Source organism: Equus asinus, chromosome 7 (assembly GCF_041296235.1).
Source record: "Equus asinus isolate D_3611 breed Donkey chromosome 7, EquAss-T2T_v2, whole genome shotgun sequence".
Lineage (NCBI taxonomy): Eukaryota > Metazoa > Chordata > Mammalia > Perissodactyla > Equidae > Equus > Equus asinus.
The window spans coordinates 86,630,914-86,658,311 of record NC_091796.1 but is presented as its reverse complement, the minus strand read 5'-3'; the positions used below and the strand labels follow the sequence as shown (position 1 = coordinate 86,658,311).

At 40.1% G+C, this 27,398-nt stretch overlaps 1 protein-coding gene across 21 annotated transcripts in view; it reads right to left on the bottom strand.

Annotated features, from left to right (window-relative positions):
- The window catches only part of NRXN3 (neurexin 3), a 1,439,541-nt gene that overhangs the window by 1,047,248 nt on the left and 364,895 nt on the right, over positions 1-27,398 (bottom strand). For 13 of the 21 annotated variants that reach the window (XR_011504710.1, XR_011504711.1, XR_011504714.1 and 10 more), the window contains 3 exons: positions 25,029-25,330; positions 21,238-21,261; positions 19,244-19,405 (listed from right to left, as the gene is read on the bottom strand). Coding sequence is in view for 16 of the 21 variants with exons in the window: in XM_070514127.1 (XP_070370228.1) it covers positions 19,244-19,405; positions 21,238-21,261; positions 25,029-25,330 (488 nt within the window). In the remaining 5 variants the exon portion in view is untranslated. The remainder of the gene's footprint in view (positions 1-19,243; positions 19,406-21,237; positions 21,262-25,028; positions 25,331-27,398) is intronic. The other 8 variants (XR_011504713.1, XM_044774121.2, XM_070514131.1 and 5 more) reach the window with 1 other exon arrangement.

The window sequence follows — 27,398 nt, the reverse complement described above, 5'->3', positions numbered from 1 at the left end:
TTCTTGGTAATTCTTGGACTACATTTTACACCTAAAATAGTATGTCCTGTCCTTAAATAGAGAAAGCCTTGCTCCTCTTTTGTAATAAGAAATTATGAAGATAGAGGGATGTTTTCTACGGATACTTCCAAGCAAGACACTGAATTTAGGATGGGACAGAAAGGACTACTTATTTCCTGATTCAAGTAGAACATTTGAATGTGACCTGGAAGACATAAAAGCCATTGGTGTAAAACTGACAAGCCACCTGTCTCCCAACCCCCTTTCCTCTGCTAGTCTATAAATACCAGGCTGTTTTTACCTTGGGGAACAATTAAATAACTTTCACCCACCACACTCACTGCTAATGGACCAGCACTGAAGCCACAACGTGTTTTGCCCCAGCCACATAAACACTCACAATGTTGTAAGAAATGTTGATCCCTGCCAAAATTAACTGGACATATGCCCTAGGCATGAAAGACTCTATTTTCCTATACGAGTACTAATGATTCATTTGAGGAGACAACTGGAGTAATGATTTTCCTATCCTTGAGATGCTGAGAGTCTTGCATTCTTAATTATGGATTTCAATGTGCCAGGAGTAGGGTACGTTAGCCAGGGCTCCAGGGCTTCAGAAAGTAACCCCATTGTTTGCAGAAAACTCAATCAGTGCCTACAAATGTATTAGAAGTCCCTAAACACCAAACACCAACCTCCTTTTATAAGCAAATAGATTTGGATGAGGCCATGACTATGTCTAACCAGCTCCTGCCTTGTTTTAACTTCAAGTCAACAGAGTGTAATTTGAAAGACCCACAGACCCTGAGTTCCCTTCATTCCTGAATCAGTCCTGACAGGGACAGGAGACCCAGTAGCCACCTCTGCCCCAGTTTCTGGTAAGAATGTGAGAGTAGGTCTGCAAACCCAGGGAGGATTCCTGAGCTATCTGCTCCCACATGGCCACTGTGTGACACTCATTTCTGATCTGTCACATAGGCCTACTATAGGCCTGCCTTCTTGTGAAGATGCTGCCTGTGTTCCATTCCCTTTGAAATACCTGAGACAACTATGAACCTTAGTCTGCTTAGATCAGGCCTTCCCTTCTTTGAGTCCCAAGCTCCCACTGGTGCCATGAACTGAATGTTTGTGCTCCCCCAAATTCATATGTTGAAGTCTTCATCCCCGGTGTGATGGTATCAGGGGGTGGGGCCTTTGGAAAATAATTACTTCATGATGGTGGAACCCTTATGATGGAATTAGTGCCCTTATAAGAAGAGACACACAGAGATGAGCTTTCTTTCCACCATGTGAGGACACAGCAAGAAGACAGTAATCTACAGACCAGGAAGAGGGTCCTCACCAGAGATCAGATCTGAAGGTATCTTGATCTTGGATTTCCTAGCCTCTAGAACCATGAGAAATAAATGTCTGTTTTTTAAGCCACCCAGTCTATGGTATTTTTTATAGCAACCTGACCTGACAAAGACATCTGGGAATCTCAATCTTTATCTTAGGATCCACACCCCTAACTTTACAGGTCTCTTGGAACCAAAACACTCTTCTACGTGAATCCTACAACATCCAAATGCCCCAGGCCACCTGGTGGATGATACCCTTGGCATCAACAGTAGCTTGAACCATTGCTTGGACTGCCTGGCTGCCCTGTAAGATGAAACAAAATCAAAACAAAACAAAAACACTAAACTGCCTCTGCAGCACAATTAGCTCTACCAGCCTTTGTGAGACATTCCAAAGAGTCAGTCCCACCCACCCAGGCTTGATTCATTCACCCCCCTCCGGGGGTCCTTTTTCACTGCCAGTCCCAGCAGGGCTAGTACGTAGGTCTCTTAATTTATGACGGGCAACTTAGATTCCAGGTCACAGGATTTAACTTGCAGTAAATTCAAATTTGCATAAGGATAATGGGCATTCTACTGCACTTTATGCCAATAAGCCCTAATGTGGTAATTAACCACCAAGCACATTTACTGATAAGCTATTCATTAGAGAAAAACTTGACAACTAGCAGTGTTATCAGAGTCCACAATTTTTAAATCTCCTGGAAACGCTTTCTTGCCTTTGGAGACTAAAAGCTAGCAAAAATCACAGATCAGTCATTCTCAATGCTATTTTCATAAAACCACCAGTATGATAAACCCTTAGAGGTAGGAATCAGTTTTGTGGATTTTACTTTACTCTTTTCATATAAGCTTTATCTTAAAGACCGTTAAATTTCTTTCATAAGAAATTGCTATGGTGGAAGTTTTGGCTAGTTCTTTTTTGTTTGTTTGTCCATCTTAAGCCAGAATTGGCTCATTCATTCAAGGGAAGCATGTTTTATGAATCAGTACTCTTCTAATGGAAGGAGGAGCCCAGTGGATGTGGCCAATTTCCATTGGTAGTGTATCCAACATTTAATCTTCTCTTCTCTTCTAAGGAAGTTTTCCCACCTAGTCCTCCATAGGTGGAGTTCTCACAACTCACTTTCTCTTGGACCTTGAAGCACTTTGTCATTAGCAGCACTATTCAGAGAGCAACCACAAAGCACATGGTCCAACCTGCCTCAGCTGCACTAATCCAATGGTCAAAGGCAGTCAATTCAGCATTGACTGTGTACTTAATAAATGGCCGCCCTGGTGCCTTGGCCTGGAAGGATACAAAGATAAAAAGATACCATCTGTCTTCAAGGAATAAACAGTATTTTGATGCCTTGGATCACCCCTTAGTTCTTCACCATTTGCATCTGTTCTTCTGTTTAGAGTAATTTAGTAGAATTCTCTCTACAGAAGAACATCATATAAGCAGAGCTGGCAGATGGAGATACTCCCAATATTCCAGAACATGGTAAACTCTCCCTTCCTGAAAGTCTTTAATACGCCTTGCCAATACCACTGATTCTGCCATGTGATAATAGCATTTTGTACATTTCTTCATGATCAGATTCTTCAAGTGCTTTGTGTATGTAAATGTTTTTCCCATCAACTACATTCATAGTTGCTGTAAGTCCTTTGTGCAATAAACATACAAAACAGATAGGATAGCAAGCTGTTTGAAAGCCAAAAATCTGTCATTTCACTGTTAATAAAAATGCATGGCATTCAGTGAATGACCTAGATTGAACTCAATACAATTGACATCGTGTTCTAGCTATTCTTTGGTGTCTTAAATTTTCAAATCTATGAGGTTTGTGTCGATTTCCTAATCACATAAAAATATCCCCAAAGTTTTACTGTTCTACAATGGTGGCTTTTAAATTTTATTACAACAGAGAGATGTTGAGCCGCTCAAGTCCACAACTTCAGTAAAATAGGGATGGAGCTAATCAATTAGAGGAAGGATAATATAAATGCAAAATATGAATTACTGAAAGATTACATAAAGTAATGCATTTTTTTAAATTTACAGTAACTCAAAATAAGGCTACAGAATATTTCTTAGTAAGATTTCTTGCATATACTTTATTTAATAAATACATAAGAAAAGTTTGGAGTTATCCCCTGCGATGTTGTTTCAACATTTATGTTTCTTATGTATTTAGCTTCTCTACTTCTACTGGCTTTTTTGTCTTTAAATTTCAAAATGATTAAGTCTCTCTGATTCAAAAGCAAAACAAAATTACCCACGACCTCTGCATTCTGAGCTATGATGGCACTTTCAGTTTTCAACTTACTGGTCCTCTCTTTGGCACTGAGCCCTGTTAACGACACCACCCAACTGGAAACTCTACTTTCTTGGCTTCCATGATACCACCTTCTCTGATTCTCCTCCTCCCTCTCTAACTTTTCCCTTTTAAATCTACTCTTCTCGTAAATATTAGTGTCCCCCAGGATTCATTTTTTTAAATCCATTTTTCTTCTGTTTCATGTGCTTTCTTACCTGATTTCATCAATTCTAATTAATTTAACTATATTCCTTATATTCTGGTTACAGGTACAGCTCCAGCTGTCTGAACTTGCCCCTGAGCTCCAGATAACACAAATACCTCCAACACAACCCATTCAATATAAGGCTTAGCATTTTGCCTATTAAACCTGCCTCTCCTCCAGTATCTTTATATTCTATCAATGTCACTCAAGCCAGAAACTTGTGACCTCTCTCTGCACTTACCCCCAAAGTGGAATCAAACTAATCAGCCTTACTAGTTTTTTCCTCGCTGCTCTTCTCATTCCTCATTTTACCCACCTGTAGAATAACATCCTAGCTCAGGTGCACACACACAACTCCAACCCTATCTTGCATCACCCAGACCATGCTGAGCTGTTTCTATGAAATGAGTCAGCACATGTGAAATAGAAGAGTTCCTGGCATGTAGTAAGCACCCACTAAATGTTAGCTGCTATTTCTATTACTACTACCACCACCACCACCACTCCTACTTCCTTTGTTCTTATTATTAGCTCCCCACACTCACCATGCTATTCCACATTATGTCTTTGCTGATGCTATTCCCTTTCACTGGAATTGTTCCTTTTGCCTAACGCCTCCCTCTTAGAAAGAAAAATTCTGCTCATTTCCTTTCTCCTTCAAGAAACCATCTCTAATACCTCAGGTCAGGCTCAGCACCCATATTTTGAGCTTCACTGTAGACCTGTGAAAACGTTGATCATATAGCTTAATCTATTGTAATTACCTCATTTTGTTTGCCATTTCAACAAGAGCAAGAGTCAGCAAACCACAGTCCTGGGGCCAAATCCAGCCCACTTCCTGCTTTTGTAAATAAAGTTTTATTGGAACACAGACACACTGATTTGTTTACATATTATCTATGACCACTTTCACACTACAAAGGCATAGTTTTGTAGCTATGATAAAGACCCTTTGGCCCCAAAAGCCATATCTTTACTCTATTTACCATTTACTATCTGGTCCAGAGTTTCTCAACCTCAGCACTGCTGAGATTTGGAGCTGGATAATTCTTTATCATAGAGGGGCTGTCCTATACATTGTAGGGCGTATAGCAACAGCCTTGGCCTCTACCCACTAAATGCCAGTAGCACTCCTACCCCATTACTTCACAACCCCTCTCCTCCAACCCCAACCACCACCTCACTCCAGTTTTAACAACCAAAAATGTCTCCGACATTGCCAAAAGTTCCCTGGGGTCAAAATTGTCCCCAGTTGAGAACCACTAACCTGACCCTTTACAGAAAAAGTTGCCAATCCCTGAACTATAAGATCTTCCAAGAAAGGAACTGTGCCCAGTTCACTTTGTATTCCAAACACCACACCTGGAACATAAGAGAAGCTCATTAAATCAATCATTTAAAGGTAACGGAGGGACTATGAGACATTTCAAAGCAATTTAAAATTTATAAGAATCTTAGACTTGAAAGAGACATTGGTAATCATCGAGCTAACAGCAGCTATTACAACTAAGTTTTGTTTCCTGTATCATTTTGAACATCATCTATCAGAATAGTTACATTAAAAATATCTATGAAGAAAAGGTATGCTAAGAAAGATAAACTTCATCACAACCCCATTTGATTAACTGGAATTTTAAAAATATGAAATCACTGCATTCATATTTCATATATGCACACACATTTCATTTATCCATGAATGAGGGTTTTTTAAGTGTCTATAAAGAAGAAATTATTGTTATTTTTCAGATGGGATCATTTCAATTGGGGTCAAGTTATGGTATAGAGAAACAACAACTTCCTTACAGTTAATCAAGAAATTTATTCGAGGGATATAAATTACTTTCCACTCTCGTTAATAAGCCTATGGTATATACAGCGTTGCTGAAACTACAAAAATCTCTCTGCCTCAAAAGGATGATAGGCCTGCCAGAAAAGCTAACTAACAAATGCAGGGCATTTTAAGGACCATACGAATGACAATAATAGGTAATATTTTTTGAGCATTTACCATGTGCTGGTATTGCACCATCCCATTTGATCTTCATAAAAATTCTATGAGGTAAGTACTACTAAGATACCCATTTTATAGAGGAAGAAACTGAGTTGCAGAGAAGCTAAGTAACTTGTCCAAGGGCATGTAGATAAAGTGGTAGAAGGAAATTTTAAACCTGGAAGTCTGCCTCCAAAATCTGAGCTCACACACACTATACCATATAGATGTGTTTGGAATTCAAAAGTGAGAAAGAACACTGTTGACCAGGGTGATCAGTCAAGCAGCTAACCATGAGATGAGTCCTATAAGAATGAATAAGAGTCAGACAGCAGAAAGAAAGGGTGAAATCTTTGGCTAGGAGACCCAAATAAAGAAGTTTCAGAGGCAAGAACTCAAAGACTATACTTAGAATAAGATGAAATAGCCACTCTGGTTAAATATAGAGAGAAAGTATAAAGAAGTGGTGACAAAGTTGAAGCCAAACTACAGAAGGCCATGAGTGGGAGGCTGAAGAAGACATGCTTTCGTGGGCACTGGATATTTCTGAAGAATAGCACAAAAAGCAAGGTGGGGCAGAATGCAGAATATAGAGATGGGCAGAGAGAATGGAGGTGGGAAGACTCATTATGACACCTCAACAGGCAAGATGTGGGCCAGAGGGAGAGGTGGGAGCAGAGGATCCAGAAAGGAAAGAAATGAGTGAGAAATATAACAGGGAATTGTCAATGGGATTTTGTAACTGATTAAATGAGGGCAAAGAGGAAGAAGAGGAGTGGGAAGGAAAGATCAAAGCTCATTCCGAGGTTTCCAATTTGAGTGAATGGATGATGACAGTAGCATCAGCTGCCCTAACCCTATTGGATTGTGTATAACCATGCCTCTCTTCTTCTCACAATTAGCACATTGACCCATCTCTCTTCTAGAGAAGACATGGGTCATCCCATGTGAGTTTTCTCATCATTCCTTTCTCAAACCTCAAAACCATCTTGTGTTTTACCTCCTTTCCTACCATCTATGGTAAAGAAGCATTCGTTCTCTTCCTGAGTTTAAGAGGGTACAGGTCAAGGGAAGGATTTTATGTAAGGATAGAGTAGACTCGAACATGTTTGTAGCCTGAAAAGAAGAAACAAATAGACAGGCAGGATCAAAGGTACAAGAGACAGTGAGGATAATGGAAGAATAAACTCCAGGAGATGACTGGAGAGCAGGCCATGCTGAGCACAGGTGAACACGGGAACTCATAAACATGGAGGGATGCCTTGTCCTCTGGGATAAAGGGAGAGAGAAAGTCAACCTAAATAGAAGATAACAGACCAATGCAGACCCTGAGGTGGAGAGAAGCTTGAGACGTTGATATTGCCTAGCTTGGACCTTTTTAGAAAAGCAGGAGGTCTAATCACAGACGTTTATTTCTCTCGCCACCTCTCTCACTGAGCCACAGCCACAGTGTGTCCTTGACATTTCTTGAACATGCCAAGCTTCCCCTTGCCTGGAGTCCTTTATGTCCTTGCAGCTTCCTTTTATGGGAATGGCCTCTCCCAGATCTTTGTGTGGCTGACTCTTTCTTTCCTCTTAGGTCTCAGCTTAATTATCACCTCCGTAGAGAGTCCTTCCCTGACCATTCAGCCTAATGATGGAGACAGACTTCCCTGCCACTCTCTATTCCATTATACTCATTTATTTCCTCCATACCACTTATCATTATTTTAAAGTATCTTAATCAGTTATTTATGCATTTACTATTGATCTCCTTCAAGTATAATGTGAATTACATAGGTTCAGGGACCTTATATATGGTCTCATTCACCATAAACTCCAACACTTAGAATAGATCTCAGAGTAGGCACTTCATGCATACTTACTGTACTCTTTAATAAGTGAATGAGTAATGTGCTGTGGAGAAAATGGAGATAAGTGGAAATTGGAAATTTAAAGTGATAATTCTATTACTGATGTTCACAAATATTTATTAATATATTGAAGAATATTTTCCATATATTCATGTGTGAGGACCTACATATAACTCTAAAGGAAGTAGTCAAGCTACAGAAATCTTAGTCCCTGCCTTCTAGAATCTAAGTCTATTGCAGAAACATATGAACACAGATCCTTAAAATACAGTGTGGTAAGAACTATAATAGCAAATATAATGCAATGGAGTTAAGAACTGAGGGCTGTGAGAGCATATAATAAAGTGTTCCTAACTTAAGCAAAGAAAAACAGGAAAACAATCCTACTAAAGTTCTAAGAATAGGAATGCCCCTTCAGAGTTTGGCACTCCACAGTAAAGGGTTAAGAGTAACCATGAGGCAGACAAGATGGGAAGTTTACACAACTCCCTGAAGAAGCTTTTCCTTGAAAGTAAGGAATGAGCTAAGGTGTAAATTCAGCAGGAGACAAGATCAAGGAAACGATCCTGAGCATGTGTCTAACTGAGGAAATAGAAAAAGAGGTGAAGAGAAGATCTAACATAACTGAAAAGAGAAGGGCTCCTTAAAGGGGCTAAGACTCAAAAGAGACAAAAGAAAATAGGAGTTACACTCAGAGAGGAGGAAGAGAGCTCATCCTATTAGTCACGAGAAAAGAAGGTAGCAGTAAGTATCTTCAAAGGTAAATCTGAAAGTGGAAAGAGAAATTTAATAAGCATAAGCTAAATAGTTTCTATTTTCTTCATAAGTCATAGATAGACCATCTGCTAATGTTGGCTGGTGAGCAAGACGCTAAGAGAGTGGTAAGGAGGAGAATAGTATTGGTTAATAATTGGTGTGCAGTGTTTCTGCCCTGCACTACATCTTCACGAATTTGTGAAGTAAAAGATTTGTCCTTACATCTTGAAATCTATGCAGAAACTAGTCGTGGCATACTGTCCACATGGGGGACAGAACACAAGGTTACATTAGCACCATAACACTGATGGAACAGTCATTTCCATGTTTGTAAAGCAATTTTAAAAAACATTAGCTAATTAATTGCTCAATGATTACTTTATCCCTGTATGTGTGTGTGTATAAGGACTACGTTTTTTCGTCTCCTTTGAGGCATTTGAAGACACAAGAGATTTTGTCTCAGTGGGAATGTTGTGGTAGATTAAATTTGCTGTAAATAAGCGACATTTTTAGAAAGCAATGAGTTCCACTGAATTTATCCTGAAGAGAAAAAAAACTCCAAAGCTCAATGAAAGACTCCCAGAATCAAACTGAAAATTCATAATAAAGCTAAAAAGTAGCTGCTCCTCATTCTGGCTTTCTGAGGGCAATGGAGGCAAATAACTCCAATTTCACAGAAGATATTTGGCTGGAACAAAAGTAAAGATGTGGTGCACATCTCGAGATAGAGGTATTCCACTGCTTGGCATTTATACCAAGAGGAGCTTCTTCCCACTCAGGTCCCATAATAAAAATCATTCCTCCATTAACAGGTTGAGCAATATCAATTTGCTCAGGGAAAGTTGGAAATCGAGCAAAAACTGCCTTCCTCTCAGAACAATCAATGGCAAGGTGAAAGAAATAGGTGATCACATCCAATCTCCCAGCAGGACATTTTTGCCTGATGACCCCTTCCATGAAGCGGAGCCTCTAAATGGTAGTGAGAGACCATTCCCTTGAGTGAGTTTAACCACAGAATCACCAACCTTTTCCTGAAGAGCTTCTTTCCTCTTCCTCTCCAAGTCTTTTCACTAGGTTGCTGGAGACAGCAGGAGTCAAGATGGCAGTAGTATTTCCATCTCAACTCCAACGCCTGCTAACTGTGTGACCCTGGGCAAGACACTCTTCTTTAAATTCGAATTAGCAATGGTAAGAGAATCCACCTCATAAATTTTGTTGTGAGAATTAAATTAGAGAATATGTGCAAAGCGCTTAGCCATGTAGACACAGGCTTCGCGTGCATTCATATTGTTAAGTGCTCAATGTTTGTTAGTCTTTATTGTTTCTATTATGATTATAATTGCTGTGGTTATAATGGTTTTGGAGATGACGTTATAATGGTTTTGAAGGTCTGAGGAAAGAGCAATAATTATAAGTGACTATAGATGATGGCAGTGGCTGGGAACCTAAAATCCTGCCACAAAGGCAACCCTATGAGTCTCTGTGGGACATGCAGACTCAACTGACTGGAGATTAATCAGGAAAGTCTTCAAGGAACCAGGTCTAATCCATCAGTCTCATTCCTTCTTTTCAGAAGTCTCATTCACTGTAGAGCTACAGGATCTTATATTTGGAAGGAAACAAGAAAACCAAGACTGTCTACTCATTTGATGCTATAATCTCCTCTACAACCTCGTCAAGGTGATTGCCCAGACTCCTTGGACACCTTGAGTGGCAGAGAATGCATTGCTTTAAAGGCAGCTATGAACAGCTCTCGTTGAAATGCCTTCCTTAGATTAAGCACCCAGCTTCCACTCATTTGCCTTAGTTCTTCTTGCTGATGATATACAAGCCACGTTTAATCCCACTTTCATAGGACAGTCTTTCATGTATGAAGACAACTCTCAGCCCTCGGGCTCTGGCATCTTTTCTTCCTTAGGTTAAATGTCCCTGGATCCATCAGTCAACTCTTATTATGTCAGACTCTTGAGTCCCTTCATCTTTTCCATAGTTTAGCTCTAAGCATGTTCTAATCTATCAGTCAGCTAACCTTTTAATAAAAGCTTATCATCCAGAACTGAATAGAAACACTCCCAGTAATCACACTATCACATAGTGATGGTGATGATGGTGATAAGTACAATTTACCAAGCATTTTCTGTATACCAAGCATTGTTCTAAGGGTTTTACATTTATTATCTCAGTTAACACACACAACAACCCCACAAAGTAGGTATAATTATTCTCCCCATTTAATAAATAAGCAAAGTGAGGCACAGAGAGGGTTAAGTAACTTGCCTAGCATCACATAGCTAATGGGAGTAGAGCTGGGCTTTGCAGCCAAAAACTCAAGCTCTAGAGCCTGCTCTCTTAGTCAACAAATTACACTATAGAACTGTCACCTCCTTTGTTTTCTAGATAATGCCTCTATTAATTCAGCCTCAGACCATGTAGGCACATGTTTTCTCTCATTTCCAGTTCCCTGCCATTCACAAAGTTGATGAGCATGCTCTCTTACCTTCCCTCAAGTCTCTAATACAAATGTTGAGTAAGATCAGGTGGTGACATCCACTTGAAACTTCCATATACATCAAAACAGATCCATTCATCAGGACCCAGTGGTATGTTTAAATAGTTTCTCCTTCAGTGAATAGTTCTGACATCCAATACTTTTTTCCCTATCCTGCTAATGAAGATATCACAAAATGTATTGCCAAATACCTTGCTGATATTTAACTATGTTAGATCCATGGTACTTTCCTGAATTATAATTATAGCAACAATATTGAATGGATATGTGAATTTGGTTGATGCGATGTGGCTTATTTTTAGTGTTTTTAGTGAATGATTATGGTTCTATTGATCATTCTTTTCTATAGCTCATAATTTATGTAAACAATATAGTCCAAAATCTTTCCTAGATTCCAATGAAACTCGTAAGTCCATAGTTTGCATTATCTATATTTTGTCCATCTTTAATCTTTACCATTTCTCAAAAACCCTCTCTACTAGTTCTCAAAAAACATCACCTGGATTTCAAAAATCTTATTTGCAAATTCTCTCTGTGTCCTGGGATGTTATTCACCCAAGTCAAGGAATTTGAATTAATGGAGTGCAATTAGGTGCTTTCTAACAGGCTCTGGTATTAAATTTCCTATCTTTGTCTATTTTTTCCTGTCCAAAGACCTATTTTCTTGTCAGAGAAGACAGAGGTAAAATAGGAGCATGAGGAATTCTTTCATATCACTTAAGGCTTTCTGTTGCAAATGACAGAAAATCCAGCTCACGCTGGCTTAGACAAAAGAAGAAATTTATTCAGTCATGGCTGGAAATCTAGGGTTAGTCTAGTTTGAAGAATATTTGATCCAGAGCCTTAAAAATGTGCCCAGGACCTAGTTTCTCCCCATCTTTTGGCTCTGCTTTTCTCCATTCTGGCTTCATTTTTGGTCTCTATGTGGTATCAAGATGGTGGCCAGAAGCTCAGTTTTGTACCATCCCAAGTTCTAGCCCAAAGGAAGGAGAGTTGTCTCCCTACAACATATAAGCAAAAGTCCTGAGCCTGTATGTCACCGATCTAAGTTGGCTTAGGTAAACACCTATGAACAAAATAACCATGGCTAGGAGAATGGAAGTCTTGACTGGCTTAGAGCTCATGTGCTCACCAAGGAGCCAGGAGTGGAGTCAGTGCCACTGAATCACAGGATTGAAAAAGAGGAGAAATAAAAATCAAGAACAATTTATCAAAATAAGAGGAAAAGGATACTAGATCTCTCTCTCTAAAAAAAAAATACAGGTTCACTATATCTACTTCCATCAATTATAAGCAGCAGAACATTCTATAATATTTTTATTCTGGCACTAACTGAAGAACCTCTTTCTGTTTCTCATAACACTATATATTAAATATCCCCGAGGCTTCAGCCCTCCTGATACTATCCTTTGGGTACCACTGACAGCCATCCTGGGCTATGTGCTCACACCTTGCTCTTTGTGTGAAATGAGCCTCATATTGATCACACACCCCCAGTGCTCAGGGTTTTGTTTCCTCTTCTCTGTGACACAGAGAACCACTCTCTCTCCTCCCCATTTCAATTCCTTGTAATCCAGAAGGTAACTTCTTTTCCAGAAGATCTAGTTTATCTTCTTTACAAAAATTTCATTCTTAAATCGAACAGTATGATGTTGACAATATTTTATCTTTTTTTCCTCACCCACAAAAATGGCAATTTCTTATGATCAACCCAATAGGCAGCTCCTGAGACGTAGTTTCTCTTCTTTCTTTCCTTCTTCTGCCACATTCTTCCATTTCCCAGCCTCTGATTTTTGTTTATACTTCTTTCTACCTTGTTCGAATCTTGTCCCTCTTGGTCTCCTTTTTGTATTGGTTCTGTCATTCTGTCAAGACACTTTTCCTCCAAGCCCACACAGTGGTTTCCTGCATATCTTCCAAAGGGTAGGGAAATAAATCCTACCTTTCCCTCTAAAATTTAACAAGCAATAACTTACATTTCTACCCTAGAAGTTATCCTCAGTAGTGCGCATTTGGTTTGGGAGTGATCACTCTCCTCAATTTACACATCAAGACATGGATGTCCAAAGAGGTTCTATGGTTTTCTAATTAGCATAAGAACTGGATCTGGGGGCCAGGTTCCAATTCAGTTGCTCTTTTTATTCCACTACATTGGACTCTCTTAACTTCTGCAGTTTTTGAACTGCAGAAACAGCAAGGAGCAATAAGTCGTTCCTTGGCCAGATCTGATCAGTTTGGTTTCATTTAATAACATAAATAATAACATAGCATTTGTACAGTTCTTTATAGTTTATAAAGCACTTCCATTTTTTTATCCCATCTGCTCCCAACATAAAAGTGTTTGTAGTCGTTATTATTATCTGATGAAAAAACCGAGGCTAAGAGCAGTGAAGTGACTTGCTATAAGTCTTGCAGCTGGTAATGAATGGCTCTGGGCAAGATTCAGACCCTGGATTTGTGCTGCTAAAGGTAACCCTCTTCTCCTCTTTCATGCTGACTCTAAACTTGATCTTAACTTACCTGGGACCACACAGTATTCTCAGTGCTAAGCCACAACTCATGACCTAAATTTGCCTGATTATGGACACAGCGATTTATCTCCACCCGAGAAATCAGGAAGGATACGAAAACAAGAGCTTGGAAAGTAAAGCGGTAGGGAAAATGGGAACAGGAAGAAAAGAAAAATGTATAGTGAGTGAAGAAGCAAGAGGATAAGACGAAAGAAAAATTGGAAGAGAAACTGTGATAGCGTAAGAGACAGCAGCAAAAGATAGTGAGATGGGGTACAATAAAATGAGTACAGTACCCAAAAAAAGGCACCAACAAACACATTATCCCAAAGCCCGCAGGTGCCAGCAATTCAAATAAACGTATAGCAATTAACAGAATTAACACAGCCTTAAATAGCTTGGCTCACCAGATGTGGACTCCTATCAGGGTTCCATAAAATGTAAAGTTATTACAGATTAGACCATTAATCATCTGTTCAGAGACTATCTCTGGCTGCAAAATCCCACTTGGTTTTAAATGGCTAATAATCACAAAGGGATGTGGAATGTAATGTGCACAGTGATGTTCTACCCAATCCTTTTTCCTTTAAATATGTGTTCCACTCCCCAATTCTCCTGCTTTTCCTTCTTCACCATTAGAGACGCCATGAGAAAAGGGAGGTGAGAAAGACCATCTTGTCCCAGAGATCTCAGCAGCACTTGAGCTTCTCCATGGGAAAATGGAGAGCCAAATGGAGAATCAAAATACCAGGGGAGAAGTAACAGAATAGGGAGAAAGGAGGATAGTGTAGAAAGAACCAGATCAAACCACACGGAAGGCCCCAACACATAGGTGGATATTGTGATGGGTTAAGTAAGCTCCCTGGTGCTGGTGACAGAGACATTATTCGTGCAACTCAGTCTTGACTTGGCTTTCTTCTACCACCTTGTGTTTCATCCAACAATAATAGTTCAGTAACACCAAGGACCGAAGAAAAGAGAAATGTATGTCCTGATAGGGAGAGTTGTTGGAAACTGAAACAAGAGTCATAAGGAAGTGCTTTACTGGAGAAATTTTAAGATTCAGAGAGGCACTTTCCTGGCCCAATGCTTAAGCCAATGGACCAGGCCTTCCTGACCCTGCTTTTCAACTTCCTAGGACAATAATATACATCAGGTGGAAGTCATACTTGGACTAACTTCAGTTCTCAAGGAGTTTAAATGCTGATGGACAAGATGCCAATCTGACCAAGTCATTCTACTACTCAGGATCCTTCAATGGCTCCCCACTACCCAAAGTCCAAGGGTACAGCACAAAATAAAACTCTCTATGACCTGGTCCCTACCTAACTTTCAGTTGTATTTTCAAAACTCCTAATCTCATATTTTGCACCCTGAAATTAGCAAACTGTATGCCCAGACACCATGATGTGCCCTGCCTCCTTGCCTTTGTTCATGCTGCCCCATCATCCTGGAGCACCACTCCCTCCATTATCCCCTGTTCACTTCTATTCATCTTCAAGCCTCACCTTAGGCATTACCTCCTTCACAGAGTTTTCCTGAACCTCAGGATATGTTAAGCCCTTCTCTTCAGCAGCCCCACTGCACCTGTGAATGCCTCTTTTTGTGCATTAACTGCCTTTTATTGAAATTATTTGACCATCTGTCTCCCCCACTAACTGTGAGGTCCTCTAAAGCAGGAACCATGTCTGAGCCGTCTTTGTATCTTAGCACAGTCCTTAGCATAATGTAGGTTTTCAGTATATATCTGTTGATCTAAACTCCATCAGAGTTTAGAGCTCCATGAGGTTAACTCATTCATTTATTTATTCCAGACACCTATTGCAGGCATTATTTTATGCCAGGGACTCATGTAGGTGCTGGGAAAACACTTGTAAACATATAAGGCTTTTGTCTTCATGAAGCTCACATTTAAATAGAGGAAGACTGACAGTTGTCAGATAAATAAATATCCGAAGGAAATAAACCAGGTAATGATGAGGGTGGGTGGGACAAATTATCCCTACTTAGCAAAGATGAGAGAACCTTAGTAGGGCAAATCTCAGAATAAAGTTGTTTTTTCCCCAAGACAGTGATTTGCTAATCTGGGAAATACAGAGATATGCATGTGCTAATGCATCTTCACTTAGGCTTATATTTATATTCATTAACTGTTAATAAGATGCATTACACAATTCTTAATAATAATTATTATAGCAAAACGCCATTGTATATTTCTGTATGGTTTCACTTTCATGTACATTATTTCATTTGTCTTTAAGAAGAACACAACAGAAGTCCTATTATCCATGTTGTGGGTTGAGAAACTGAGACCCAAATAAGATCCATGGCCTATTCTAGGCCAAATAGTCAGTCATAAAGCTGGTATTCCCAGCCAGGTTTTCTGATGTTAAACCCAAGATTCTTTTCATTATACTATGACACCTTCCCCAAAGCCTTTTCAATCCCGTTCTTCCCAGAGGAGATTCCGATCCATTATCTTAGCCTTTCTTAGCCTTTTTATGTAATACTTCTCTCATATCAGATAGCTGGGGGATTCCTGAAAGACTTAACTATTGCCATGTCAAGATGTTCTTTAGTAAGCCCAAGAAAGTCACATGGTCAATGGTGCCTAAGAGAATTTATCTAAAAGGTATTTATTAATTTACAAACATGTGACCTCACTCAGCAAATATTTATTGAGAGTCCACCAGGCACCAAAAACCATTCTAGGAGCTGGAGATGCAATAAAAACAAAAATAAGACAGACACAGGAAAATCTGATAAGGAACAAGATGGTGACTTTGTGATGTTTAAGTGGACACAAATTTTGGATAGATAACTAGGGCATGCGGAGAACCACAAGAATTTGATGCAACTTGGACACTCTTTGTTGTGGCTTTTACAGTGTTATCAAGTGAGGAGATGTGCACACAGGTGAAATCCACAGTTGCTCAATTAGTGGAGACAGAACTTAACTTTTAGGTGTGAAGTAACTGTAGTTCCAAAGATAAAACTTGTTTTGTGCCACACACAAAGTTTCAATGATCTGGAACAGAAACCTCATAGTCCTTCTACTATGTCCCCATTTTGAAGAAAATAACACATAAAAGCAGCCAGTTCAACTTAAGGCAACTTAGAGCCACAAATGGCAAGAGAAAATAGAAAAAGGAAGAAAGAGGGAAGGGAGGAAGGAATTGGAAAACAACTGGAGACTGTTCTACGGGTAAATAGTTAAAGTGGGTAAGTAGGACTTATCAAGGAACAAAATCCCAACACAGCTGGAAGCTTTTGCTATTTATGTCAAAGAGAAATTCCAAAAATTAGAGAAGAATTTCCCAGACCTGCCCACAGAAAAGTGAATTGTAATGATTAATGGAAAGAAAGAATGTGCCAGGACTGCATTAGACTCAAAGTTATCCATGTAACACACTCAGACCAGTGAGAAAGCCCCCTGAGTCCCTTAGAGAGACTAGAACACTATCCATGTAAAAGACGGAAGGGGGCAAAAGTTAATACAGTTCTCATTTTGCCTATCATTTCCCCCAGTGTACTGGACTTTCTCTTTTCTAACTTGATCTGGACTTACATGTAAATTTGTGCTGCTAGCTAAGGTATGTGTATATTTTTATTACTAATTACTGGTATTTCAGTTATTGACACTATTTTTCTGAATGGCCTTTAATTTTTAAGCTATTAAGTGACACTTTTCACTGACTTTTGAAGCTGTCTGCTCTCTACCTGCGCAGTGTAAGAGTGTGAATATGTGTGTGTATGTGTGTGTTTGTGTAGATTTTATTTACTTTAGGCTCTGCACGGATAAAGTTATAGAGAGATCTTCATGTTTTTATGAGGCTTGCTTCAAAATATTCAGGGGCGTCCTTCTTCATTGATAGATTTGCAGTTGGGGAATTGCTCCTTTGTCTCAAAATACATCATTGAGACATGGTTCAATATAATTGTGTAAAGGGGAAGACTGGTTCTAGAGGCCACTCCCAGATCCTGTCCAAGAGAAACTCTGTGCTCAGGGCTGTTTCACTGCAAAATGGATGAGCTTTCCACAGCAATCAATGCCTCATTTCTGCCTGAGCCACATACACGGTAACAGAATGTTCCTATCTATTTCTGATGAAAGTGCAAGTCCAATGCAGTGTTACTTAACCGTGTTTAAGAGCCTTTCAGGGTTCATTAGACACGGAGTAGTTTACACTTTTATTCTATCCAAATGGGAGTAAATCCCAGGGAAGAAGTGCTCTGTGTCTACTGCAATCTCATCAGGAATGACCAGTGGAGTCCCTGTAGCCAGCAGAAGCCTAGGGAACGAACGTCCAGCAGAAAGAGGAAAACGCTCTTTGGGTTCTCTTCTGTAATTTGTCCTCAGACCAAGAACAATACAAGGCTGTAATTGGATTTTTCCTTCCTTTGTCATGTCTCCTTCCTACCCCTTCCTCTCGGTTCACACATGGTTTATTGTAGCAAGGCCCAGCTCGAATATCAATTCCTCTCCAAAACTGACTCCCACTTTAAATCTATTTGTTTCCTCTACTCAATGAGAGCATTTAATCTGTGGCACTGGACACATAGTGTCCTAAACTGTAATTGTTCACTTACAGATTTCATCTTCTTTGCTAGATTATAAAGTCTTCAAGCATGGAGACTATGGCTTGTAAAGAGCCAAGAGTTTAGTTACAGCACAAAAATAGGTATCCAATGATTATTTGATAAATGTATCCATTCAATAAATACTTATTATGTATCTACCATATGCCAGGTATAACAGATGAAAATCCTGTCGTGACATGGCTCACAGTTGAGTGGTATGAATGAATGAATGTACAATGCTATCTTATATATAACTGATGTTCAACAAATTTCAAATAGCCATAATAAGAATAACATATGCCCTGAGAGGAGGCTCATAAGATGTCACATGAGATCTTTATCTACAAGAAAGGACACTGTTAGCTTTTCAAAGAATTTCCCCAGGGAAATGGTATAGATATCTTAGGCAATCAAGCTTAGCTTAGATTAAACAAAGAAGTGCAGTGTACCACTCTGATGACACAGTGTTCTAAAAGGATTCTACCAAATCAAGTCTGATTCTTTTTGCTTCAACAATTGACCTTAGAGATTGAACTTACACTTGACTGAAGCTCCTTTGCTCTCAGACAGAGGTCTCAACACATCAGCTACAATAGTAATAAATGACTAATGGCAAAGCCCCACTGCTTTCTCATAGTTGCTAGCTTTCAGGAAAAAAACAAAAAACAAAAAAAGGAAACACTAGTCTTCTAGGTCTTAATGTTACATTCTGAGAATTTTCCTTCATCTTAAATAATGAGACTCTTGGGAGCACCAAGCTTGGCTAAGGTAAAATAATACACATGCCTTAGACAAGACATACAACCACAGTTTGAACCACTTTTAGCTGGAGTTTCCCTACTTGCCAAGTCAAAAGCACAAAATCAAACTTTACACACCACTAGTTCCTTGTGATTTCAAAGTCCTTTCATTTGTGTTATTTCACTTAATTTATAAAGCATAGCTACCTATGGGATAAGGTTCCCCACTAGTAAGATGAGAAAACAGAACCACAGAGCACTTAAGCGGCAAACCCAAGGTCAAGCAACCAGCTTAACACGGACCCCAAACCTAGAACTCTACTTGCAAGTCCAAAGTCTTTTCTGCTACAACCTGTGGCCTAACGGAATGGATCAGAGGAAAAATGCAGTCATTGAACTGGAAATTTCATTTGTTCATAGACAGTCAGTGTATTAAATGGAGTGTATGAACTTTACCTCTTTAAGACAGCCCATGAAGTTGTTGCTGACAGGTGAGCCTGGCAAGTCAGCGGTACTCGGGCTTCCTCCCACGTAGAAGAAGTCGTCTGAGCCCAGCATGGTGTAGTCCTCCTGAGTGTAGCCCGTCGTGGTAAGGATGCCATCCACAGAGATTGTCACCTGGTGGAGGGACATAGGGACAAAAAAATCCCAACAATGACCTTATAGTCCTATTAAAATCCAGTGGCTTCCCCTACCTGTGGTGTCACGTTTGTAACAATTTTGGTGAGGTATTCTTTCTAATTTGGTTTGATTTTGGTAGGTGCAGCCAAGTTCCATATTCTAGTCTGTCTTTCCTGTGGCCCAAGCCTCCAGCATTCCCCTGCAGACTCCTGGGAGAGTTTGTTGGAATTGCCAAGCTGAGCAACTTGCTCTACCCATTGCACTCTTTGTTAGTCAGGCTAGAAAATGGAACTATCCTCAGACAACATCACTTGTCTCAGTTCATTGGAAAAATGATCATTTATTTTTGTTAATGATTGTTATTTATGGTGGCAATGAAAAACAGCAAAGGAGACATTTGACGATGAGGTTTATTAGGGGTTGGTCTTTGGTTGTTGGTGTTTTTTTTTTTTCTTTTTTCTTTTCTTTTTTATTTGTTTCTTTTAGGCTCACACCACGCTAACAATGTCACATGCATTCAGGGAGGGAAGGAGAAGGGTCTCGAATTTGATGTGTCATGAATGATACATGCCATACACGACCCTGGGACACCAACCCCTGCCCTCCCTTCACTGCCATTACCACCACCAAGAGAAGAAATGACCCAAACCAAAAAGGCAACTCTAACAAAAAGAAAGGAATGATGAGGCATAATAACCAAAATAATAATAATGCCCACAGGGAGGAAATAGCACCCGTACACCCAACATCCATGAAAGGAGAGAAAAGATGGAGCCTCAAAGCATGCACACACCATACACAGACACACCCATGCGAAAATTATCTGGAGCCAAGAGAGAAGGCAGAAGAAAAGGGTAGGGAAGTGGGAAAGGGTGAGGACCAACGGAAATGGAACCAACAGAAAGAATCAAAATCCACTTCACACTTACATGCACTGAACAAACTGAAAAACAAGATGGAAGTGAAACAAAAAAACCACTCAAAACTAAGGGGTGTTTTTCCCCTGCCTGCCACCTCCCTCACTGAAAAAAAAGAAAAGAAAAAGTCCAAACCCAACCCCAAAATATGAATGATGAGAGGACAATGAAGAGGAGTGGATATAAAAAAAAGAGAGAAGAAAGTGGAATTGGGTTAATGATTGGCAGGTTGTTAGTAATGAGGAGGAAAATGAGGGAACAGATTCCGATGCCAATGGGGAAATCCACAAGACGGGAACATGCCATGCAGAGGTTGTATGGAGAACACAAGTGGCGGAGCTCCCTTTGGCCACGGTGGGGAGGAAGGTGAAAGAAAGGAGAGGAAGAATATAGGAAGTAGAGTGCTTTCCTCCCCAGATCACCTGTGGCAGCCGTGGCCACTCAAAAGGGAAAGAATAAAGGGATTAAGGAGTGGGGAGGAGAGAAAAGAAAGGAGGAAGAGTGAGGGATAGGAAGACACAGAGAGAAGAAATTCCTCAATAGATATCCTGTTGTCCCTGGTCTGTAAGTTGGAAGTTGTAAAAGAAGAAAATAAAACAAAGTAAATTTAGCTAAATGAAGAATATTTCTTTAGAAAATTATTTTTTAGAAAAAAATTACAAACTGGAGAAAAGGAAACCATCCCAACCAAACTTGTCCAAATATCATTTCCAGGACAGGTGCATCCCTTTCCCTTTTTTTTAAAAGAAAAAGAAAGGCTTGCATTTAATTCAACAAAAAAATTTTAAAGAAGAAGAAGCAAGTCTAAAGAGGATAAAAGGGGGTTTGGGGAGGAAAAGGAGGGCAACACACGGCAAACCCAAAAAAAGAGACAATAAGAATGATATCTACCAGACAATGTAGTTTGTTTACCATAGCGTGTCCGATGCCTGAGTGCTTTGCGGAAAAGGGGGAAGAAAGGAAATTAAAAATTGTGAACAGAACGATTGTTAATTAAAAAAACTAAAAACAAAGATGAGTCGTTAGGGTGTTAGTACATTAGTCGGTTAGTAAAATGACACATTGCATGAATGATCTTGTGTTAGTTTTTCAAAAAAAAGGTACCCGACACAGAAAAAGAGAGTAGGGGAAGACAATGAGACCAGGACTCTATGGAAAACCTTGGCACTCCAGGCTCAGCTAGGAAGGGAGCTGCAGGCCACCTTGTCATTTTAACTCCCCACTTCTTCCAAACACCACTCAGACCAGACCTCACCCCATTAGAATTAGCATCATACTTACTTTCCAAAGGCTCTTCTGAATGAGCACTGCCCCCGTCCCTCCCCACCCCCCAGCACATACGCATTCTACCTGCCCTTAAAAAAAAAAAGACCCCAAAGTTTATCATTCTACATGTAGATAAACAGACAGAGCTGAAATATCAATAGGCTGGGGAGTTTTTTTCACGTCTGACTCTGACTACATGCACAGATGATCATGACTCTCTCCTAGAATGAAAAGAACTTAAAACATTTTACAGGTCGCATCTGGCAGAGGAAGGCCACATCATTTGCTTATCTGGGTTTCCATAGGTAATTTAAAGACCCATGGCCCCCTTGACTTTGTGTGGATTTGTGTGGCAGGAGGGAAACATTCTCATCTTTCCTTTCCTCTCAGTTCAGAATAACTGTGTCATTAGAATGCATCAAAATAGTGGAGTCTTCTTTATTATTCAATGAAATTATTATTTTGTTTACTTTGCCAGAATGCTTTCTGTTTGAATTGCTCTGCCCCCATTTCTCATTATGAAAGCTTTCCAAGCTTTTAAGCAATTTCTTGTATGGACAGCAGAGAAGACTGGCAGGTTAAACATGTTTAGCAAAGCCCTACAACATGGTAGCCATGACCCTGGACTCAGGCAAGGTCATGGACCAAAATAAACAACAACAACAAACAAAACCCCACACAAATACCTCACTACATCTGTCCCTCATCCCAGTAATAATCTTGAACAGATAGTCCACACTCCTTCCTTTAATCAGAACCCCGAGTGAAGTATCTGGCCTTGGCCCAACTTGGCTCAAAGGCAGAACCATGAGTAAATTACCAAGAATGAGGAAATCGGGGAAATTCTGCTCCATTTGGTAAGGAATATTCCAGGAAACTCCAAGTAAGCTTTCCTCAGATGAATTTTTGCCACAGAAGCCTGTCAATCTTACCCAAAAAATAGACGAAGCGACCATAAACATCTCAAATGTTTATGAAGGGATTTGTGATTTAAATTGAAATAAACAAGGACTTCCCATACCTACCGATGTAGCCTAGGAAACTCAAAAAGATGTTATTTTTAATGGGCAAAATAATAATCTTAGATGATTCAGTGCTGAAAGGATTGCTTTGCAAAATCAACTGTGCTTTTCTGAGATTTCCCTGTCCTTCAATAAATTACATTTGGATGCAAACTTCAGTCAGGATTTCAGTGAGGTCCAATTTTAGGTGCACTTTCTCTATGAGACTCATGCTCCTTCTGCTAAGAAATGTCCCAGTGCCCTAGAACCTCTGTAGCCTTGTCTAGAACTGAGAGCTCTACTTAGCTGCATCCTTGGTGACGGACAGACACGGTCACCTTCATGACAGAATACTTGGCCTATAAAATGTGTGCATGTCACAGCGAGTCTAGCACCCAGACCATGGATGAGCTCATAATCCTTCTGGAACATAAGGTGCTTTGCATATTTAGCCATCACACATGGCTGGGGAGGATTGTAATCACCACCTCACAAATGGAAACTGTGGTGCAGAAAGGCAAAATAGCTCGTCCAAGGGCACAGAGAGGGCTTGGGTTAGAATTCAGAAGAGAAACCCTCCAGGGTCACTTGCCTCTGCTTGCTCTGACTAAAACAGCACAACCAATATTTGCATTATAGTTTGGTTTATTCCCCTTTCAGTTTATAGGACTGAATTGGGGCCCAATTCTATTTTTAAAAAGTGTTTTTAGTAGAAATGAAAGTAAGCCTTTCTCCGGTTAATTGGAATCACTCTAGAATGGCAAAGAAGTGTATGAGGTGGGAGAGAGTTAGAGAAACAGGTTGGTTGGTAAGAACCATACCCTGATTCTGCTCCCCAGTATATGAAAATTCTCCTCTCCACTGACCCAAGCCTAGAGGGTGTTATTGTGTACCTGCCAATCAAAACTGGCAAAAGGTCATATTTCACTTTTTGGCTTAGTCTCTGCAACTCAAACATATTAAGCCCTTATATTTTAGCAAGTGGAAATTTGATTTGGTCTCTCTTGACAGTTGGGAAGGTCTCTTCCAAGTAAGTATAGATGAGGGACCATGAAAGAAAACATCAGCAATAGGGTGATTCTTTGTCCTTGGAGGAAAAACATAGAACAGTGGTTCAAAAATGTCCAATCCACGTGTATAAAGATGACTGGGGACTCTTAAGTCCTGTGTTACTTAGCAACTTCACCACAGATAGAACAGAATCTCCCACCAGGTGGCTTCCTCAGCCTACTTAAGTGTGGAAATGGGTGTTTCGAATATTGTGTGTTTCCAAGTGTTTGAGACTTCTCCATATATTTAGAATTATTAAGAAGTTACATTTTTATCAAACAGAAAACATACGCAAACACCTGTGAGATCTTATGCTTTCACATTTACATTCAAAGGCATTAAATCAATCACACTGAAGAAGAAAATTCGATGAGAAATTTGCCTAATGTTTTCTGATTACTGAAGATGAATCCTGTCCAACTGGGTTTAATGACAAATTCACAAGTAGAAAAACCAAGTGAAAACAGCAACCTGGAAAAGGCAATCTCAGCAAGACCTTGTCTTTTACAGGAAATGCTTTTCTTTTTTGATGTGGGCCAGTAAAATATTATTGTTATTACTATTAGTTATGAAATTGAAAACAACTTCACTTGGCTAAGGCTTCCTGAGAGTGTTGTCACCTGACGGAGTTGCCTGCTTAGAATCGGCAAGCGATGGGAGGTTCTCAAGCACGGACAGAACCAGGAAAGGCTGCTCCAAAGTTGACTTTTTTATTTGAGTCCTTCCACTTGCCAGGTCTCCCAGTCAACTGAAGAGTCTCGGAGGGAGAGACAAGGGCAATAAAATAGGACCGCCGCACCAAGGAACAGAGAAACAGAGGAATTCAGAAAGATTCCAGCTAATTCATCCCAAGCCTAGTGGTTAACATAACAACCGACAAAATAAAAGTGGGAGAGGGGTGGTAAATTAAAAGGAAGAGAAAAAGAAAGACTTTTTCTGGAAGGAATTAAAATTATACTATCCTGGCAATGGCTAACTTAATTAAAAAGGAAAACACATATTCAAAGATTGAGGAAAATCTACCACGCTGCAGAAACAAAACACTGGCCCTAATTGAATTTAACAATAATACAAGATTCAAATGTAAATAAGAAAATGATAAAAAGGAAAGCAGAATAAAAGGAATGAAAGTACTTATAACTTTTATTATCTATACAACTGAACTTTTTTCTTAAATAACAAGCACAAATGGAGAATTGAAGTATGAGGAGAAACATATTTTAATAATTTTCCGTGTGAAATTGCGAAGACTGGGAGAAAGTTAGACTTTGACAAAACCAAACCCATATCTTTACTGGTCTCTACCGCACCCATCACCTGCTTCACAAACTTCCTCCCCAGCTACCTAGAATGAGCCTCCAGGCACTCTCTCCCCTCAGCCATTACCTGCCGGAGGTTGCGTGTCACTTTGACATCGTGCCAGGCGTTGTCATTGAATTTTCCATTCACTGGCTCCACAATGGCCTCAAAGGCCCCAGACCCCAGGTTAATGACCAAGGAGACTGCACCATCCTTCAGAGCCAGGTTGACATAGTCAGCCGACTTGCCAGTGTGCAGGATGAGCCCATTCCGCTGCCAGGTCTTAAAGGAGAGGGTGATTTCATCACTGCTGCTCTGGATTGGGTTCTGAGACAGGTCATAACACAGGTACTCTGAGCCTCGGAAAGTGGCCACATTCTCCTCTCGAGCTGTAGGAAAAGGGAAGAGGAAAGCAGTCAATGCTTGACTAGCATGAGTCAGATCTATGCAAATACCAGAGAACATGCCCCAAGGGCACTGTCCCTGCCACTGGGCTGATACCAGCACAACACTCCCTCCAACTCTTCCACAAGGCCTATAAGCAGTATCAGGGAAACTAGCAGAGACGCCAACCACAGAGAAACTATGTATCCACACAAGCGTAGAAGACCAACACCAGGGTGCAGGAGAAGGCAGCCTTTCCTTCAAATTTCTCAGAGAAAAACCTAAAGAGAAATTTCACGCAAAATGGTAAAGGGAAGCTTACATTGCTTTTGCTTCAATGATGGTTTTTAAATGCTCGTAGAAGAGCTGGTTTAGAATAGATAATTAACTGTTCCAACAAAGGTTCTTTAGCTCTAGGTACCTTTTATTGACCAATAAATAAAAATCAATTGCCCTGAGAGATCTGGCTCTGATTTCCATCCATCAATAACCCAGCTGACTTTGGTTTCCATGGTAGAGTCCTGAGCCCAATGGAATGTGACTGGGTTATTAAATAGGAGGCTGGACCTGAGAAGGTGATCAAGCAAGTGAGGAAAAGGTAACAGAATGAATTTTGGTGAGATGCTTTGACAAGATAGCAATACCTCCTTTAGACTCAAAGGGACCTCAGCTCTGAGGGTCTCCTGCTTTAGATGGCCCTGATCGGACCATCCTATGGGACATCTCTCTTCACAGGACTAGGGGTCCGTAGAGCCAAGACGGCATTCCACTGGAGCCCATATTCTCTTTCAAGATCATATTCTGGATACTCAGGATCTGTAATTTCCTACCCAAAGAGCCTCAAGTCTGTTTCCAGGGCTTGTGCAATCTCTTCTCTGGATCCTTCTTTCTGAAGGCAAACTGTGCTGCCAGTGTGCATACCTTGATGTCTGAGGGCCAGCCATGTGGCACTGTTTGCAGGGGTTTCGATGGAGCTTGGCCACGTTGGCTCAGGGATCTAAGCACCTTTATACCAGACCTCTTGTGATACAGGCTGGAGCCAGAGGTGGGGAGAGAAGGGGAATAGGTCACAGGCAGAGGACCAGAGGGGCTGGTTCTCCCTGTGCTACCATTTCCCAAGGCAGGACTCTGAGGAATCCAAAAATTCCAAATTTGAACCTAGCTTATCAGGTAGTTACAAAGCTATGTTTGTCAAAGTAAGATGATAAAACATATTTTATTTAATCATTTGTTGATTTGCCTTATAATTTCAACTCACAGCATGTGGACTTTCATTTGTCCTCCCTCCAGGCAGCCTCACTTAGAGTGGCCTATTTCATATCAGGGCTGCTCAAAAGCACCTTATTAAAGAAAGGAATAGGCAACAATGCAAGTTTAGATATTCAGTTCCCCTTTAAAGACTGGGGCCTATAAAAGGAGGGAATTCTATTTTCCCTTCCAGAACTACATGCCAGCCTATTAACCAAAGCCAATTTCACCTCAACTCAGATCTTTATCAACCATCATAGCTCTTAGTAAGTCACTTGAGTAAAATAAAATAAATATTTTCTCATCACGAGGTACGAGCTGTAAGGAGTCACCCTTACAATGTGGAGAAATGACCACCCACTACACACTATTGGATTAATCGTAGCATCAAGTCATCATTAAAACATGAACCTCAACTTCATATTCTTGAGAGTTAAAGAAGACATTAAGTTTGTTCTGTATGTTCCAGGGGGTCTCAATGATGTCTGTGTACCTGCATATTTCTGTTTGCACACACACTGGTATAAGCAAAAGAGACCTGTCCACTCATAAATGACCACTGTGTTGCTTACACATATGTAAGTAGCAAGTACCACTCAGCACATAATGCATGCCTGATACAATTTTCCAAAAATAGCCAAAAAATAAAATCATAGAGCAGTATCACAACTAGAAGGACCCACAACTAAAATATACAATTGTGTACTGGGGGGATTTGGGGAGAAAAAGCAGAATAGAAAAAAAAATCATAGAGCAGAAATTTGACACTGTGTGTTTGAAATAGATCTATCCAAACCCTAGTGCCCTGTCTATTGTCATGATCTC